The sequence below is a fragment of the Macrobrachium rosenbergii genome, chromosome 52 (genome assembly GCF_040412425.1).
Source record: "Macrobrachium rosenbergii isolate ZJJX-2024 chromosome 52, ASM4041242v1, whole genome shotgun sequence".
Lineage (NCBI taxonomy): Eukaryota > Metazoa > Arthropoda > Malacostraca > Decapoda > Palaemonidae > Macrobrachium > Macrobrachium rosenbergii.
Genome location: NC_089792.1, coordinates 17,216,400 through 17,236,562, shown reverse-complemented (window position 1 = coordinate 17,236,562; position 20,163 = coordinate 17,216,400). Strand labels below are relative to the sequence as shown.

Sequence of the window (20,163 nt, the reverse complement as noted above, 5' to 3'; positions counted from 1 at the left end):
TCGGAGCTTCAGAAAAAGTTGAGCAGGATTTGTTAGCCCAGTCAGCCAAACACTCCAAGGACTTTTCTTCTTTCACTGCGAGATCGATCCCTCCTTTGCAGCAGCAGCCCTTTCAGGGCAACAAGACAATATTCTATGCTACACTGCACTCCAATTTGTGTGCAGCACACCCAGCCAAAAAGGTTCCCTCGCAGTTAGCGCTCACACATTTTTACAGCTTATTATTTCTCTGTACTGTACATATTTACCTGTACAGTAGATAGTTTGAATTGATCTGATTTTACCTGTACTGTCTGCAAACTGTAATTGTGCTTGTGTGGCAAATATACCTTCTAAAACATAGAGACATAATAACTAAGAGTTGTATTAGTCCAAATAGAAAACACTGTTTGTTCATGAAAAAGCATTTCAGAACAAATAGATAGAGACGTAGAATAAAGAAGTTATTAAAAAGAGGTTGAGAAGACTTCTAAAATAGATCGATCGGAAGGGAAGGGAGAAAGAAATTTTCTTCCAACTCTCTATTTTTATGTCAACCATTTATTTCCTTTTTTAAGGGTTATGTATTAAGCTAACTTTTAAAAGAAATTACAGTAACTTTAATTTAATTTGAAAGTTCGCTTAGTAATTTGGGAGCATGATTAGGGTCATATTTAGTGTTTAAACTTTAGAAATAAGCATTTATTAGCATTTTTAGAGACCGTGCCAAACTTGCACGAAAAATTTGCCCTTGCACTGAGGGTTCTGGAACCTAACCTCGCGTAAGTTCAGGTATGACTGTACTGAGTTAGCTAGTTAAGGTCACACAAAAGTTAACTTCCTTTATAACAAATGGATTGAATTATTTGGAAACACTGAATAACAAACTGTTAAAAAGCAAACCAAAGTGAAATAATATTGCAGAGGACTGACAAAACTAAATACAGTACTGTACTCTTGGACAGTTGTACACAGTTATGTTGTCAGACGACTGTAGATGATGTTGATGGCTGAAAATACCCAATCAATGTAGACTTTATGTTTTTTATCACAAACAAAGCACTGAAGTTAAAAGAATGTAAATAAACTATTGTTAGTGGAAAATACTCTGAAGTATTGAAAAGTGATCATGAAGAATGCAGCTGGAGAGTGATGCCAGAGCTATTGACAGTATTGCAGGACCACAAAATGGAAATTAGTTTGCTAATCCTTAGTGTTAGTATAGCATTGAGCCATCTAAAAGTTTAATATACTAGTTATTCATGTGGTATTTTCAACATGTTCGTTATTACTACAGTATTTTTCTTTTGCAGGGCTTCTGGCACCGTGCCTCGTGGGGATTTCCCAAAGGGAAAATTAATGTTGACGAAGAACCTCATAACTGTGCAATCAGAGAGGTAAGCACATGAGCAATTGATTGTTATTATCAGATATTATGAGATGTGTTGGAAGAACCTTTGATTTCTAAACAGTTCATTGAGAGCTGTATTAATATGATACCTATGATACCTAACTTTCTAAGTTTGTGGATTAATTATTCACAGTTTTGTTACCAATTATTGAATTAAAAATTTCTTTTGTTTTTGTAACCTTTGTAAACTGGGAGACAACAAAGAGTTCACATGCAGAAAATGTAAGGGAAACTGGAAAAAATTCAGTAGATCTTGAAAATATTTGTATTTATTTTTGTAGCGAAGGCATGAGTAAGAGTCACCATCTACAAACTTACTAACTTATTCAGACAACATACAGACAGGTCAATAACTCATGCGAGCGGAAATGTAGCACCTGACACCAGGCGAACGAAAACAGAGGTCACCACACAATCATTTGTGTTTGTTGACAGATGAAAATATGCATATAAATTGATATACAAGGTATGACTGAAGCTATGGTACATATGGCTGAAATGCTGACATTGTAATGCGTACGGTGACAATAATACATTTGATCTGACAATGATATGAGAGAAGATATGTGTATAAAAGATGTGTGACATATGGTGTGTTTCTTGTGTCCACACGTTTTGGGTGCGGAGATGATGATGTGAGGAGATTAGCGAGCCAGGTGAGATGACGGTGTGTGGGGTCCACGTGGGACCTTACAAGTTAATGGGGCAGTTGAGAAAATTACACTTGTCTCACATTTTGTTGGGGTTTGGGGTACCAGTTTTCTGTGAAAATTGAAAATCTGTTAATAATTCTTGCCATCCCCCCCAACTCCCAACCACAATTCCCAATAGTGTTCAGTGTCTTTAACTGATATTTACCATGCCATATACAGTGTACAGTACAGTACAGTACAGTATTTACAGTATAGGTCAAGAGAGAGAGAATACACATACTGTTCCTATGGTGCGATGATACTATCGTTTGGGTACAGTACTAGTGTTATTATTTATACTGGGTGCAAGTTATTAGGTTTATAAAACTAAAAAAAAATCACTGCCTTCTTGAAAATACTACATGCCACAGCATGTGTAAGGATATGGAACCACTTCCACTTATGCATTTCACAAAATTACTTAACGATGTTGGAAAATGACGGCGATTATGATGAAAATGATGGTGCAGTTTTTGCTTTGCAGATATTACATGAAGACACTCACTCAATAGACCAACATTTGCTAACTGCATGTCATTGTTATCATTTGTTCCCTAAGTGGAAGTTGATCATTAGGATCATCATCATCATCTTCAGTATGTGCGATATGAGGAAGAGGAGAGGAGGAGAGGCTGAACTTTTTGTCTTAATTGCTCTTCCTGCCATTTCCTTACTTTCAAGGCATGTATGATCAACATCCCAATTTCTCAGTAATACCCTTTGAGAGGAGTGATATTCAACATAATCATGTTTTCTGACACCCTCTTCATCTTCATATTCTGGCATAGCGTATGTTTTGTTCAGCTCCATCAAGGCACTTTCTGGCAACTCGTTGGGTTGGTATCAGTTAAATCTTGAGTTACTCCAAGGTCTGTATCTTGGAACCCTTTTCACCTGTTGACTTTGCTATAATCTTTTGTTAGTTCTTAGATAGGCTCTAGTGTAAATCTGATTATGTTATTAACACATTCTGGCAACAGATTTTTCCATTAAGATTTTATTTCTTGAGGGTTGGTATCTGTCATAATCGTTCAGTGATATTTACAACATCAGCAGTTTTATAACTTTTCCATATCTTCATTAGATTTACTTCAGTGGGATTACCTTCAGTAACCTGAACATTTAGCCATAGAGTACAAGTGTAATGGACCGTAAATGTCTACAATACCCATGGATATAGAGGTTGGATTAGAGATGCGTTATGTTGCAAGTAAATGACTTCGACACCTTCAGTATTGAACTGTTAGGAATCTGGGAGGCCAGGGCCATTGTCCAGTATCATTAAAAGCTTTAAAGCTGATTACTCTCAAGATATCTTCTGACCTCCAATTCTACAATGAAACCATTGTAGGAAAAGTGTTAAGGTAATCCATGTCTTCTTTTAAATCCAAAAGACAGGCATTTGGGATTTATCTTTTCCCCTCTTGGCTTGGGCATTAAGCATTAATAGCTTGATAAAGTCATGGCTGATGGATAATGAACCTGTTAGCATTAATGCAAAATAGCAGCATCAGTCTTTTCAAGCTCTAGAACTTTGTGCTTGGCTTTCTCTTTTTTCTAGAACAGAGTAGTTTCATTGGCATTGAATACCTGCTGTCTTTTCCAACATGCTCATAAGAAGACTAGTTTGATGTTTACTTATGTGGGCAGAAAATAATAATTCTAAATTGTGCCCTATCTTTTTATGTGGCAGAATCCATGAAGGATTCATTGGCTAAACACACTAAAAGGAAAACAAGTGCGTTTAATTCCCAGCTGACTAAACCTAATTACACTTATTGTTGCCTATTGGATTTTAACCAAGGTCATCCACCAGGAATTCAGGGTTGAAGCAAAAGAGACAGAGCATTCACTGTTGTAACCGTATCCACCATCCTGCTGACAGTGTTTTCTGGTGCTCATCCTAAGCAAGACCACAGTTCTCAGTTGTAATGTTTAAGACCCAGACTTACTGTACTTGGATAAGAATTTGAGAAGGGAGTTAGGAGATGAGTTGAGCTTTATGGAAGACAAGGTACAAGAAAGACATGCATGTCAGAATTTCACAAAGGATCTTTGTGTTTTGTGGTGTTGGAGGTTCTGATGCTGCTGAAATAACTATGAGTTAGCCCAGAACTATGAATTGGAAAAAATCGAAATTGCAAGAATAACTAATTTGAACAGTCGGCTAAATAATTGATAAATATTAAATGAATTTAATATGGTATGTCTTTCTGTTACTGTATGGTACTGAAGTAAGTAATTTTAACACTTACCAAACCAGGTACTACTGGACAGAATCAAGATTGCCAAGTTAGAGTGCATAACCTAGAATTTTTACTGGGCTTTTGCCCCAGTCAAAAGTGTATTGATGTGAGCAGCTGATCTGTCAGTTGTCAAGAAGGCTTCTTACTCTGAAAGTGGTTGCCTAGAGTTGCATAAGGATTTAGAAGAGGTTTGTTTACAGTGGCATCTCAACTTAACATACCTCAGCTTGGTGGATTTTGTTACTTAACGGGCCTGCTCGAGTACAATGAAAGTGATCCAAATATTTTGTATTTACCGGAGAAATCTGGAAAGTACGACAGGGTTGTGAGACAGTAGATTTCTTGTTTGTGCCTCTGAGGGTGAAGGGTGAACAAACACTCATGGTGACTGATATTTTCCTGGCTGTGCCTGTGAGGGTGGATGGTGAACAAACATTTGCACATTCACAACCAGTGCTTTCCTCTTTGTGTATCGTGTTAAGGAACAATAAGCATCTACGCCCACAATCTCTCTCTCTCTCTCTCTCTCTCTCTCTCTCTCACATTATTTTTATCAGCATTACTTAACGCTGTACTGTATTGTATGTCCTTACTGCAATAAATTAATGTAGTGTAACACATTTTTCAGTATGTGTGTGTATGTGTACAAGGTATATGCAGATGTACGCATCATGTTAAGATATGCACTTAGAATGTATTGCTCTCTCTCTCTCTCTCTCTCTCTCTCTCTCTCTCTCTCTCTCTCTCTCTCTCTCTCTCTCTCTCTCTCTCTCTCTCTCTCTCTCTCTCTCTCACAGTTTTTGGGTTGGAAGAATTGAGGGTATAAATGTTTATAATCTATGTACTGTATATTGTATAGGTTTTGTATACATCGACACAGCTTGTGCATGCGCATAGTGTTAGAAGTAATTCGTTTTGCAGATATATCTATGAATTCAAATGGTAAGTAAATTGGTACTTGAAGTTGAATGATGAATTACAAAATATGTGTTAGGATAGACTTTCAGATACTGTATATGAAATTTCACTAATTTATAAGTTATGAGAGTTAGCCCAGAGGTACCCTGTTGTGTAGGTTATATGCCAGTCTTTGTTACTAATGGATTTTGTTATGTCGCTGGAGGGGTATACCCCCCGAGTTGTTTATTAAGTTCAGATGACACTGTGCATATACCTAAATAATAGGTTTATTGTTGTAAAAAATATATGCAGTACAGTTTATTTCCTTATTAATTTATTAATTAGATATGGTAATTTATTTCTTGAATATTTCAGGTTTTAGAAGAAACAGGGTATGATATCTCTTCGATGATAGATCCAAATGTATTTTTGGAAACGTCCATAGGTGAGCAACATGTACGTCTGTACATTATTACGGAGTGCCAATGGATACAGAATTTGTCCCACGTACAAAGGGGGAAATTAAACAACTCAAATGGTTCCCCATTAATCAGTTGCCTTCACATAAAAATGACCGTTATTTCAACAAAGTCAATGGATCAGCAAACATGTTCTACATGGTCATGCCATTTGTCAAGTGAGTATTATGTGAATTGAATTTGTTATTTTGTATATATCTGTAGTTGGCACATCTTTTTCTTTTAAAAACACTTCTTTTGTATGGTAAAACTATCACTGAATTTAAAGTATGATGTACTTCCAGTTCATATGAATTCCAACCCCTTTTGCTGATGCTTTAGTGCTTAGTTAGGGCTAGCAGTCATAGGACTTATTAACCACTTTGAAATGAGTGAAGTAACAGAGGTCACATGATATGCAAGATCACCCTTGCAAAGGATCATTATTGCTTGAGCCACATATATTAACATGGACATATTTAGAAAAAGAATCAGTATTAAGTATCTTAAGTAATAGTATCATATGAAATATTGGCAAGTCACAAATGATCCATAAGCCCTTTTTTTGTCATGAGTTTCTTGATGATAGTTCAAAATAATTCTTAAAAACACACAGCACCTAATGTTTCATGGTGTACTGGTAGGTATTCTCTATAGGAACTGTAGGTAGTTGACAGGTGCAGATTACTGGTAATAAAATTGGCCTGGTAGTAGAAAGAGCAAATACAAGGGATGAAATGGTGCAAAACTGTTGCTCAGAAAGGCATAAGTATTGAAGCAGCTTAATGGGGACCTGTGGGTAGATCCACCTGGTGTAAAATTATTTATGACTGATATATTGATTATATATTTTATTATAGTATTGCCACTTATTAGCCAGTTTTATTGATGATATCAGGTCAAAACTAATGTTACAAGTGTGATTTTTCAGACCTTTGAGAGAATGGATAGCAAATGGAACAAAAGGGCGAGAAGGTCGTCGCAGACATCGTAGCTCCACAAATAATACAAGTGATCAGAACTCCAACCACAGATCTTCTCGACACAATCAAAGTCCGGTTAGTGTGGGCAATTCTTTCAAAAGACTTTCTTCTGTAGATTCTAGCAAAAAAATATTAGGGTTCAGGGATTTTATTCCTTGTCAAGCTGTTTGCCTTTCTTGCCCTCTAAAACTGTCATTGCCTCTTGCTAGTCTCACATACACCTAAAAAATTCTTGTAGAATATCTAAATTTTGACTGTAATTATGAAAATAATTGCTTCTGCAAGAAGTTTTTGGCCATCAATCCATATGTGAATTTTTCAATTGAGTTTTGAGGTTAAGTGTTTTGTCAAATTGTTTTTGTGTAACTTGCTTTGTACATGCATTAAGATTAGGATTTTTCAGTTTCAGTGTTATAATGTGAACATAAAAACTGCTGTAGTATCTGGTATTTATATGATCTAATTTTGAAAAATAAATTAGCAGTGTATGATAACTGTAAATAAATAGGAAAAATATAGAGTAATAGTTGATGGGTTCAGATAATTTAGGTGGTAAAAGATATATGCAGTTCCGTTACATTACACATCAAGGTCCATTTACATGAGTTCTAAATACATGTTTCCAGCTTAAACTCATGATTCTCATGATATTCACATACTAATATATCTTATGTGAATCCCAGTAAAGGTGTGGTAGTTTCCTGCTGTTTCAGAGCTTAATCCCTCTCATTACTGTTGTGTCTCATGGGGAAATTATGATATATTTACATGATTTCTACTTATGCTGCATCTTTAGGAACATCACCTGTGTACATGGAGCGTTATCTGTACCCATTTGTATTTTTTATCTAAGTCTTCCTTCTAAGGGATTACGTAATACAGTATGTAAAATTTTAGGGTCATAAAAATTTAAGTATAATTTAGCAATGTTGGGAGTATAGTTAGACTTTTGTGCATTTTAAGTACTTGACTTTCAGGAAGAAACACCATCTTTTGAAAGACAACACAGTGCAACAGAAAGTCCACCAAAGAGGAAGGAAAAATACAAAGGAAAGTCACGCAAGTCATTATTCAATGGTAGGAAGCATGATTGTAATAAATCTCTCAATTTTTTATAGCTTAGTCACTTGTTTCATCCTCAAGGAGTTACCTTCCATGGGTCTGTGGTATCTCTGTGGTGGCTAAACTAATATCAAAGAATTCTCTTTTAGTCAGTCTCTTGGCCAGGTATTGTGTCATAATGATAAGCACTGTAACACGTGATGGAGTATGTAATGGACTCAAAGATAAGAGAGCTCTTTCCCTTATCTTACAGCAAAGCTACACCCAGGTTATTTCCTTTATCAAACCTGCTAGAAGAGGAAGTGGTAATGCACATGCACAGTGTGCCATATTGTTGACAAACACACTGGCAAGAGACCAAGGAAGCCATTGCTTTTCATTGGTACCTTTGGAACAGATTCAGTTATCGTCAGGGCTCCAAGATTCAACATTATGGAAACTCTTATAGGGAAAAGCCAAAAGAAGCAAGTTAAGTGCTTAGCTTTAAGTCCCAGTTACAGTTTTAAACTTTGTAATTGGTAGTTAACTTGTGTGAAAGCCAAAAACCTGGTATTTCTTGGTAACACATGGCCAGCGTTGTATCGTAATCGTAAATTGTTAGTTGTGAAAAGTGCAAGTTTTAAAAATTTGCCATTTCAATTAGATGTTTTAACTAAAAAATGTTCCACAGTTTATCATTAATATAGAAAATCCCTCTCAGATTCTATGATGTCAACAATATTCTAGACAGTAGCATAGATGATTGAGAATAATTTAGATGATAAATAGTGGATGTTGTCTTTAGAGTATAACTTAGATTACATATCTTAAGTGTGAACTAAATAACATAGATTAAGTATTAACCTAAATTAATGATAAAAACTTTTAAGAAATATCCTATTATGGCCTAATGCAAGCTTAGACCAAGGACCTAGGATTAGATAATAGTAATAAGTATGGACAAGAGAAATGGTAACCTAGCTATAGAGATATTTATTAGTAGAATTTTTCCTTTTTTGTATAGCCTATACGCTTAAGCGAGATCTAAATAATCCAGATTAGGCAGCACCTTATATGAGGTTAAGTGATAACCCCTTACGAAACATCCCCTTCTTGGACTAAGCATTAGCGTAGACCAGGTGCCTAGGACTAAATGAAACAGTAATCCTGGCTAGATGAAATGGTAGCTTATCTTTAAGGATACATATTAAGGTAAATTTGTGTTAAGTAACCCATACCTTGAAAGTGTGAATTAAATAACCTGGCTTAGAGCAGTAACCTAGATTAGGTAAGTCTTTAACAAATATCCTATCATTGGCCTAAAGTAATACCTTAGACCAGGCAGCCTGGGATCAGATAAAAACAACAATCTTGGCTAGACAAAATGTTAACCTAGCTATAAGGTTACATACTAGTGAGTTTGTTTTATATAGCCTATACATTTAAGAGTGATCTAAAAATTTTGGATTAGTCAATACCATACAATAGGTTAAGTGAGAACATTTTGAGAAATATCCTATTATTATCCTAAGGTATCTTAGACAAGATAGCCTGGGATTAAATAAACACAATAACCTGGGCCAGACAAGAAAGTAGCTTAGCTATAAGGCTACATATTAGTGAACTTCTGTTTTATATAGCCTATACATTATGGCTCGGTAGCCTATTTGTAAACCTAGACCAGTAAGTAGGAACCTCTTTAGGGAATATTCTGTTATGCATTAGCTTAAACAGTAGTTGAGGTTAAGTAAAGCAGTGGCCAAATATCAGATAAAAGAGGAATCTCAGCCAGATAAAGTAGTAAACTAGATTATAAGAAGGTTTTTCATGTAGTTTATATCCCTAAGTATGATTTAAATAAACCTAGACTAGACAGTGGCCTAGAATTGGTTAAGTGAGAACCTTTTAAGTAATCCTCTATTCGTAGTCTAAAGAACCATGCTAGAAGCATTAGCCTAGGCATATAAAATAGTAGCTTGGGTTAAATAAACAAATTAGTTTATAGCAGTTAGCCTGAATGGCTTGACATTCAAAAATTAAATTTCACATAGCCCTTGCAAAAGGACTAACAGTGTATGGTACAGTAATACAGCTATATGCTGTTGTCAGAATTAACCTAAATCTTAGTGTGTTTAAGCTGATATAGATATTCAACACATAAAACCGTTTAGCAAATAAAACATATTACAGCTAATGCTTTACCTAGTACTGAGATTTCCTCTTTAGCTGCACCTTCTGCTCTCCTTTTGGTTCAGGAAAAGCGTATTGAGAAGTTAGAACAAGACACAAAAGTTAGAAGAAGACACAAACCATATTTTGGTTAGTAAAAGCTATGTCTGAATATATGTTAGGGAGCTATTTTAGGTCTCCCCATAGTGTGCAATCATTATCATGTTCCCCTGTAAGAATTAAGGTGTTGGCACCCTCACCTGTCTGTAGCCCTTTGACAGTTGGAAGAGTCTGCTGCCAGGGAACGTAGTTTGTTTTCATGGTGATGTGGTTCTGTACGCTCCGTCACCTGACTCATGTTTTTCATGCTCTATGTCTTGTTTAATGCATTAAACAAAAGATTGTTTTGGTAAAACCACCAATAGGGTTAATTATATAGTTATAAACAGAGTTATTAATACTAATGTATGTTATGTTGATTCAGTTGATTGCTAAACCAATATCTCCGACATCTACTTCTCTTTGCAAATCCTCGTCAGCTATTCCTTTCTCCTCAAAATGTATCAGTTCACTCTTGACATGCTGTTTCTTCAGCTGTCGGCGAGTCTCTTCCTTCTGCCTCTGTCAATGTTTCTCTGTCTAATCTTACCAGGGTTACAGAATCTTCTGTTGTTTCCAAGCTAGGTACTATTCTGGCTGCTTTGCTTGCTAAGAATGGATCATTTGGGAATGCTTTCAAGTCTGTTTAGTCACTCTCAGATGAGGCAGTGGTGTCAGGTGTTGTTGTCACTCCTCTTCCCCCTTCCCCCAACCGTTCCCAATTTTTTTTGGTGCCTGGTGGCACTGCATTTCCCTCAGTCTCCCCTTTCGTTGAGCCAGGGATTCATTGTAAGTAGTCAGCTGCTGTCAAGTTTTGTCTTCTACTGAACTTTCACTCAGTATGATTGCCTGCTTCCTCAGTATGATTGCCTGCTTTCTGTGCCAGCTTAGAGTTTGTGGTACCACCGAAGAGATCTTGTGGTACCAGCTTAGAGAGCTTCTGGCACTAGCTCAGAGTGTTTGTGGCACCAGCTTAGAGAGGTTGTGGCACTAGCTTAGTGTCTGTACCACCAGCAGAAGCTTAGCGGGAAGAGTCTTAGAGTTTTTTTACTTGGGTGGATAAGGCCATTTCTGACACTGCAAGTGAATGTTCTCATACTTATACTAACTGGGTTTTGAAGAAGTGAGAACAGTTATATTCCTATCTGCCATCAAAAGTTTCTCTGCAAAGGAGATGGCAATTGTTTTGGTTTCTCCTCTGGGTCATCTTCTAAGCCTGAGTCTTTCAAGGTGATAAGGGAGATATATTGCTATAGAGTGATATAGAATTTCTTAGTTAATCTCTCAGTTGGGGTAAAAATGCCTGCCTCTTCTTTTCCTTCAGGCCCCCTTTTTTTTTTTAAAGTCATACCTCTGTCTCACAGCTTTTTTTTTTTTTTTTTTTTTTTCTCAATTGCTGATGCCTTTCAGGGATCCATTCAGCCTTCAGGTTCCAGTAGGAAACCAATTGCAAGCCTTTTGGCATGTTTATAGAGTCTTAGGAGCAGAACTTTGGGTGGTGGAGTTACTGGAGGAGAGTGAAGGTTTTGTCAGGTTTCCCTCCATTGGCATCATCTCTTATAGCTTTTCCTTTGTATCTTCTCCAGCAGAAGTATGGTATTCTTCAGGAGGAGGTTGTAATTAGAGAAGAATGCAATGGGGCAGGTATTGGTAATTCACTGGGATTTTACTACTGACTTTTTTCTTGACCGAGGTTGGCGCCCAGTGTTGGTCATATTGAGACAAAAACTTTAATCACATGTCCCTTAATTTCATGGTTTTTTTCCAATATGGTTTCAGTAACTTCCCAGAAGAATGATCAGATGATTTGGTGGACTTGTAGAATGCATTTCCCACATCCCAGTAGATCCTCAGTCTTGTGAGTTCCTTCGATATTTATTGAAAGGGAAGGTATTTCTGTTGACGGCACTTTGTTTTGGCTTGTGTACAGCATCTCAAGTATTCACGAGGAATATGTTGCCCAAAGGGAGACGGTATTATCTTTTCGGAGCAAGAATTCTTTTGTACGGAGTTGAAAGGTTCAAGTTTGCCAACTGTCAACAGTATTCCCAGGGCCAAGGATCTGTTGCTCAGTTGAAGTGCATTATGATTTTCAGTAGACTTGCCTAACTCCTCCTCATTCCATTCTCTATTTGGGGATGAGGGTAGACTTGCAATTGGCATGCTTTCCTGTTAGAAGACAAATAAACACTTCTTGCTTCTTTTCAAAGAATATTAGCCCTTAAGGAAGCTTTCAATGCAGTAATAGCTTTCTTTGTGAGAACACATGGCCACACTGGAAAATTTGTGATAATAATCAGGCACAGTTACAGTGTGGTCTCTGCATAGCAGAATTGCAACTTACAGCTAACATTCATTAAAGTTTTTAGGTAAATCCAGGATGCCAGAACTACTGAGTCAACCAAGCTCATTCTTAAACCTATACCCAGGTTTTGTTGTTTCTTACCTCCATCTCTTAACTCAAAAGGAGGTATGGTAATTGTTTTGATGACTTACACTAAAGAATGGTCAACACTACAGAGATGTTGAAAAACTATTGAAGATTCCTGGTAGGTCTATCCCTGAGAGCTCAGATCGTGGCAATATGAAAGAGTTTCTACAATGCAAACACCTTGTCAGAAACTAAGTCATATCTGGGCAAAAAAGAACAACAAAGTTTTGCTTCTCCAGTTCATTCCGGGAAGGACAGTGTTCTTAGCAATTGTGGATTCAGGAAGGATAAGTTCTGCCTACAGAGTGGTCATGGCATCCCCGAGTCCGCCAGTTGTTGTGGAATTAGGGGAACATTGAAATGTGGACTTATTAGCATGTGGATGAACAAGAACAACCAGTCTTCAAGCTTGGCCCATTTCAGACACATAAGCTTTCCCCTTTTATCAATTGTAAGGAAAGAATTAAATTTCGAGTATACCGGAATCGCTCAGCAGCTCCCGCCTCAGAGAGGGAATGAATTTGGGACTTGTTAGCTCTCTCGGTAGATCTCTCGTATTCTTCCATTAAGGTAAATTCAACTCAGGCGAAATTCCATGCAGTTCCACTAAAATTGTACATCCCACACTTAACCGATTGGAGATACTCAACCATTTCCTCCCAACAAGGTGGTTTTCTAGGTATCTCAGATTCTATCCCTTAATCAAGTGGAGAAACAACCTTGGCCTTGTATCAGAGCAGCAGTTTGTGTATTGCTCAGAGTCCCATTCTAGAAGAATTTCAGCACCCATAACCCTGTAGACATCAAAGTTTTTTTTTTTCTTAGATATAGTAAGAGATGTTTGGTGTATACTCTCAAGGTTATGCATTCATGCTTTTCTCCTTATTGCATCACGTGCAATTAGATCTGGCTAATGATCAGCATCTTAGGCGTGGAGATCTGTTGAGATTAAAGCCCTTAGAACAATTATCAATCTGTCTCTGAAATTTTATTTGCAGATCCCTTTGAGCCTGCAGAATCGGTTGAAGAGTGTACTATGACACACATTTTGACACACATTTTTTGTTAGTACTGTTGATAGTTAAAAGAGTAAGTTAATTGCAAGCATTGTCCTTCAAGGTTGTTGTAAAGGGAATGCTATTGTATCTTTTCGCTTTTTAGAACTGAAGATGTTATTAAGGCTAAGTTTCTCCGAGAACTGTAAGAGTTCTGATTTTCGGAGGAATTCATACAAAGAGGAAGAGGAAACACTTCTTTGTCCTGTTAGGATAATTAAAATTTTTTTAAATAGGTTAAGCCTGGAAGGGAAAAGTTAACCTTTTGTTTTGTGGTTTTAGAAAATCTAGACTTTTTTGTCAAAGAAAGAAAATGTTCTCTGTGACTTTTATTAGGCTAGTGCATGGGAAATTAGTTCCATATGTTTTTACCTTTGTGGAAGGTAAATATTCATAATGTAAGAGCAGTTGCTACTTATTTAGTTTTGTGACAACCATTGTCACTTGAGGATTTGATTAATGCAGTATCAGTACATGTGCTATTCAGCATTTACCACTCACTACCTTGAGTAGCAGAATCGTATCTGAAAATGGTAAAACCCTTAGTCTGCTGCTAGTAGCAAGTAAAGTCTTTTCCTGAACTGATGAAAGAACAATCTTTTAGGCTCATTGTTTTAATATTTTTTTATATTTTTGGGGTCATGGAGGTACATATATTGTTTGGGATTGTACATTTATATCATAAAGGTATTTAATTTTAGTTGACTGTGGTTTATGAGGCTTTCAGACCCAGGCACAGCGACGAATCCATTCACACTGCTTCTATTTCATTCTGGGTGAATTGAAACAGTTTTCTCCGCAAGGTTGTTCTTTGCTGCACACGTACAAGAGCCTTTGTTCCCTGAAAGGAATCCAACTTCTGGCAGCAGTAAGAATCAGAAAGGAATCCAGATCAGGTAAGGTCTTTGGGTTTCATGCCAGAAACCTTTAACACAATTGGCTGAGCAGATTTCATTTAACTGCACTACCCACCTTCTCTCTCAATGGGAATCGGCTTTCTTTAACAGTAGGGGAAATAATATAAATTTTCATGATAAAATGTATAATTTGGATGCCTACCTACTTTGAACCTGCCCAACTTCCCCACAACGTTGTGAGCTGTCGAAGAGAATCAGACAAAAGCTAAAACATTTGAAACACACTTGGTGAAGAACAGGTGTACTAGACAGTTATCTGGGTCAGCCATGCGATCTTTTGTTTGAATGCCGACTCGCCTAACAGCAAGGAGATATAAGCTATCTTTAACAGCAGGTGAGTATCCAAATAATAAATTTTTTATGGAAATTTATATGTTGGACTGTTCACTCACTAGACATTCCTTTCTTGGGAATGCTTGTGATGCCTTATTTAATTTGATGTTGATAAGACTGGCTGATCATAGGGTAAAGGGCACCTGGTGATTTAAATTCTTCTTAAACTTACTTTAATGTTGGGGCAATTTTTAAAAACTTTTGTGGATTTACCTGGGAGATGTGACATGTATGTGTCTCCATGAAGATGATTCTAATATCTGTAGCTGGATAAACCATGCAACATGGAAAAGCCTTGAATTATTATTATTACTACTGTATTATTTGAATGAAGTCCCTCTCTAAGGCCAGTGTTATTGAAAACAGTTGCTGTTTCAACAGTACAGTATTCAGCTTATACAGTCCTCTCTATTTATCTTATTGTATTCTCATCAGCATAAACAAATGCCCAAAGTACATGGAATGATATACTGGTCTCACACAGTGATGTTTGGACTTGCACAGAGGCGGGCTTATGGAAAGAAAATGAATTTAATTCAGAGGTGTACAGGTATAGCTGGGAAATGGGTTTATTTTTAGCAAAAGTCCAGGCAGGTCAAATTGTCATGGGTCAGTTTGATACCAGATATTTTTGCTGCCTTAGTTTCTTGTCTGAACAGATAATCTGTCAACTGATGTGGAGACTAAGTTCTAAAAACTTATTTTCACTTAAGAAAGTTTGTTTGGAGGCCCTTTCCTTGATCCTTGTGCTGTTACATTACTCCTGTGAGGAGTGGGAGATGTAGACAGTAATTGCTGCTTACAATCCTCGGTATGATAACAACACCATGATACTAAAATGGTCCCCAAAGGTCCTAGTGTCCTTCCATGTCAGGTCTGTGACAGTGGTAGTACTCTGACAGACAGAAGTACTTACGAGACAATGGCCAACAAGGAATCAAAAGTGAGACGGCTCTTTTACAATGAAGTCAAGGGATAGGACAGTCGATCTTGACTTCTGGTTCTCACTCAAGCGTATTTGAAGTTGATCAGTTAAATTGGTCATTTTCCTTCGGTGGTCCTGTGGCACCAAAGACAGCATGACTTATGTGTTACCCACATAATCTAGTCTTTCAACCCAAAGCTAACAACTAGTTCGTTAGCTTCAAGTTGCTCGAGAAACAATGGCAAAGGGGTCCTTTCTTTAGCTAGAGAACTGATCAACCGAGTGTACTGTGAAACTTCCTGCTGGACATCAGTACATTTTGGGTAAGATCTCATCCATATGTCTGTCCATTCAGGAAGGACATGTAGTTTGAGTACAAGGATAGAATGTATTTGTGAAATTCACATTCATATCCTCTTACCTGGGAGAGTTTACCATAGGCAAAGGATCATGACTGCTTAGGAAAATGACCAAACATACCCTGCAATTTCGATCTATGGCATTCAGGAAGAACCTGTTGATCTGGTACTAGGATAGAATGTAATTGTATAGTTCACATTTTTATCCTTTTACTTTGGGTTATTCCCCATGGGTCCTTGACTCCTTTTTCCTTGGATCCTTGGTGGATGTTTAATAAGTCAATGTAGTTTACCGAGCTCTTAAGGACAGGTTGCATCTTGCCTAATGCAATGCGGCTGCAGGGAGGTGTTGGGTTGGGGGTGGACTGGCCTCCTGCCTTCCTCCTGTTTTCCATCCTCTTCCAGTGGACAGAGGAAGAGTGAACAAGCCATCACAGAGCTGGACGGGCATGCATAAGGTGATCTGCATGACTGAGTACCTGTCTATAATCCAGTTTTGTTTGGATTAATAGATGTATTTCCTACCTTCTCTATAGCAAGGTGAGAAAGGACTGACTATGGGCAAGCCAGTTGGTTATTTTTAGCTACACAGTCATGGACATTGTGGGTTCATCTGTACCTTTCGAATCAAGGGTTTTCATACTTTCCTTTTATTTGAGCTGCCCAGAAATCTGTCAGTTGAACATCCCTTGTTCAATAGATCAGAGGCATGGTATCTTCATTTGCTCTCTCATGACCAGGAAGAGAATACCAGATGAGCCGAACTGCTGGTCAGTTCAGAGAATTACTTGGAATCCTGCCTCCAATAATAAGTCTCCATATGTAAAGACCGAGGGTTTGTATTTGTGTAGGAACAAATGACAAATTTTTAATTACGTTGTATTTTTCCTAACATACAAACCTGAGGTCTTTACATAAAAGGCCCACCTCTTACCACCCCTCATTCTTTTACCTAGACCAAAAGGTAAACTGAAGAGATTGAATGAATACTGGTTGGATGGGCATACTTCCTCCCCTACCAAAGGTAACTGTTACCATAACCACCTTGCAAAAGGTTAACGACTGGACTTTCCAGCTTTGCCGAAAGTTATCCTTATATAAAGACCTCAGGTTTGTATGTTTGGAAAAGTACAAATTAATTAAAATTTTTCATATTTCTTAATAACAGAATGATTTTAAACAAGAAAAGCCACCTTATTGATTGACTTAATATTCATCCTGCGCTGCAGATGTTGCAAAAAAGGGCTCTCTTTATTAAGGTAACCTCACTTGCTAGATAATTAATGTGTGGCATTTATTAAGTGCTGGCATTGCTTAACTGCCCTGATTGAGAAAATGGCATTTGTTAAAATATCAGGACTCCATTTTATATATGTGAAACAGTAAAGCAGGTTGTAAATGCCAATAATGACAATCCTGTTTTAAGTTCATTGTCACATACAACATTATTTAACTAGTAAAACTTGCTTTTAACATCAGAATTACTTTACATTTGATTGAACAGATAACCAGGAAGAGCCTCAGAAATTTACCTTCAAGAGTAGGGGAAAGGGGCGCAATCAAACTAATCATAAGGCCAATCGAGAAAATCAGCAGACGCATGGCGGACCATTGGAGGGAATAAAACAGCAACCACATTTCCATTCATATTCTTGGCAAACTTTTCAGATAAACAAGAAAGAAGTTTATGATGCCATTGAAAAGGCTTGGTTTGGTGTAAAGCTCTCATGGTAGTTGGTAAAACAACTTGGGTTTGTTTTTCATTGCTTCAGGAAAGATAATTCATATGCACTGCACATATTTTTCCATACTCATGATCTCACTTGTAAATACATTTGGACAAATAGAATTTTTTAGGATTAAATACTGTAGTATTAAGTTACTAACTCAGGACAGGTTATTTTTTGTACATTAGTTTTCTTAGAACTTAGGAATGAATTCTGTACAGGAGTGGCACCCAACTAAATATAAGAGCTATAAACTTCGTAGGGAAACAATAATGCTGTTAAACAGCAAAAATTAACAATTATATATTTTTGCAACAAAATGATTAGAGTGAGATCTCATCAAAGTTAAAAGCCATGTCTTGCGCCAGCAGGTTACAAGGTTACTTTATCTTGTTGTATTATTGGTGGATATACAGTATTTAAAGCTGTATGAATATCTTTAAAGAGTAAATTATTCAGAGATTATTTCAGATTTCAAGCCTTGGTACAGTGTAATATTAGATCCAGAACTCTGCAGTGCTGCATTGAAATTTTCTGTAGTCGCTTGTTACTCTCAGTTTTAGATAGACTGCCTTAAAGTTGGTGGAGGAGGTCCTGAAAATCATGACTACTTACACTCGAGTAATTGGTTATTGAGCTTCCAGCATTTAGGTGTTTATATAGCCATGTGATATTATTGTGATAGTGAATAATAGTCATATTTTTAAAGGTATCTCTGATAATATTTCTTTTAGGTATGCAAATGAGATTAAGTTTGCAGAGCTTTATTCTAAAGAAGCAAATTATTTTTGGATTGGCATTTTAATTGTTCTAAGAATGTTCCACATTGCAAAATAATGTTGAGATTTTTGCACTGCCTCTTATGCAAATAACTTATAAAGTCTTTAGTTTTCTGTGATGCAAAGAATTGCATTGTTGATGACTTAGGTACAGCTGTTTATTGGGACCATAAATCAAAGAAACAGTATTCCCTCTTAGGTGTTAAGTGTGAAGTCATGATTTGAAGCAAGTTATATATGTGTGTGTTATGTAAATACTGTGCTGTTGGTCAGGTATCCTTGTGGTGTTTTTATCAAATATTTTTAAACAATGCCATTTTTGTTCAAATGTTAGTTATGCAGAATACTCATATTTTATAAGAATTCACAAGAGAATAATTTATATTAGGAACAATTGAAGGCAATTGGTTGCAGTGTGTTGGCCAAAGAATATATTTTGCTCCGTAGAATATTGCAAATTTTGATCTGTAGTGCACTTCAGTTCCATTTATCATCCTTACTAACAAAATTTTACTTAAATTGACAACTCTTTGAGAAGCAAATTTACAGTACTTCAGTTGGTAATAAGCCAGTGTTGTTTCCGGTGAACCAACTAAGATAATTATTAGGTTTTATTGCTATGTATTTGGCTGCCTTTCAGATATTCTATATGAGCAAAGGCGTCTTTATTTTAAATCTCATTTTGTATTTTATTGTTGAGGATCAATATATGGGGCCATTCTATAAATCCCAAAAATATTTTTCTTTATTTAACATGGATTCTCCATTTTTTATGATTGATGGTTTAACCTTTGTCTTGAAGTTTACTAGGTGTGTAGACTTTGTCTCCAAATTTGTCCTACAAAAGTAATTCCATTATCATTTGCTCTGTAGGTGACAGGCTGCTTTGCAAAATGGTTTTAATTATAAACCCATTACATTTACAAAGCTTTTTTTGTAAACTGAAATCCCCACACTCTACAATTAGTAAGAAGATGAAAAGATGATGTTTGTTTGATGCACGCTTCGAGATTCGCAAGGGTTCAGCAGGAGACAAAGACGGGGTGTATATGAGACTGGCCTCCTACCTTCTCTTTTATACCCTTCTAAGGGATGGTTAGCAAACTGTCATGTGCTGGACAGGCGTGCATACAGGTGTTGTAGATGACCGAGTATCCTGTCTATAATCTAGCTTTTTTTGGATTAATAGATGCAACTCCTACCCTCTCTTTAGCAAGGGGAGAGAGGGACTGACAGTGAACAGACCCAAAAATATGGGTTCATCCAAGCCTATCTTCGAATTAGTGACATTACCTTCCATTTATTCAAAGGTCCAGAAGTCTGGCAGTTAAACTTCACACATGCTCAACAGATCAGAGGAATGGGTCTCCTTCCTTTGATCTTACATGACCAGAAAGAGGCCCCAGGTGAGGCAAACTACCAGTCAGTTCAGAGAATTGCTCAGAATCTTCCCACCAAGGAGTAAGTCTCCCCTATGTAAAGACAGGGTTGGTATAGGTGTAGGAACAAATGACAAGTTTGTAGAGTAATTTGTATTTTCTAACATACAAGCCTTAGATCTTTACATATATGGTCTACCTTTAGCCACCCCTCATTCTGCCTCCTGGGCCAAAAGGTAAAGTGAATGCCTACCAACTGGATGGAGGGGATTCCTCCCCT

The 20,163-nt window shown here is 37.0% G+C and overlaps 1 protein-coding gene across 1 annotated transcript in view; it reads left to right on the top strand.

Moving 5' to 3' along the window:
• The window catches only part of LOC136833724 (m7GpppN-mRNA hydrolase-like), a 35,580-nt gene extending 16,338 nt beyond the window's left edge, over positions 1-19,242 (top strand). Inside the window, 6 exon segments of the mRNA XM_067095936.1 lie at positions 1,277-1,376; positions 5,604-5,700; positions 5,703-5,865; positions 6,618-6,744; positions 7,647-7,746; positions 17,503-19,242. Of these exon segments, the coding sequence (XP_066952037.1) occupies positions 1,277-1,376; positions 5,604-5,700; positions 5,703-5,865; positions 6,618-6,744; positions 7,647-7,746; positions 17,503-17,732 (817 nt within the window). The 3' untranslated portion in view covers positions 17,733-19,242.
• The last annotated feature ends 921 nt before the right edge of the window (positions 19,243-20,163 follow it).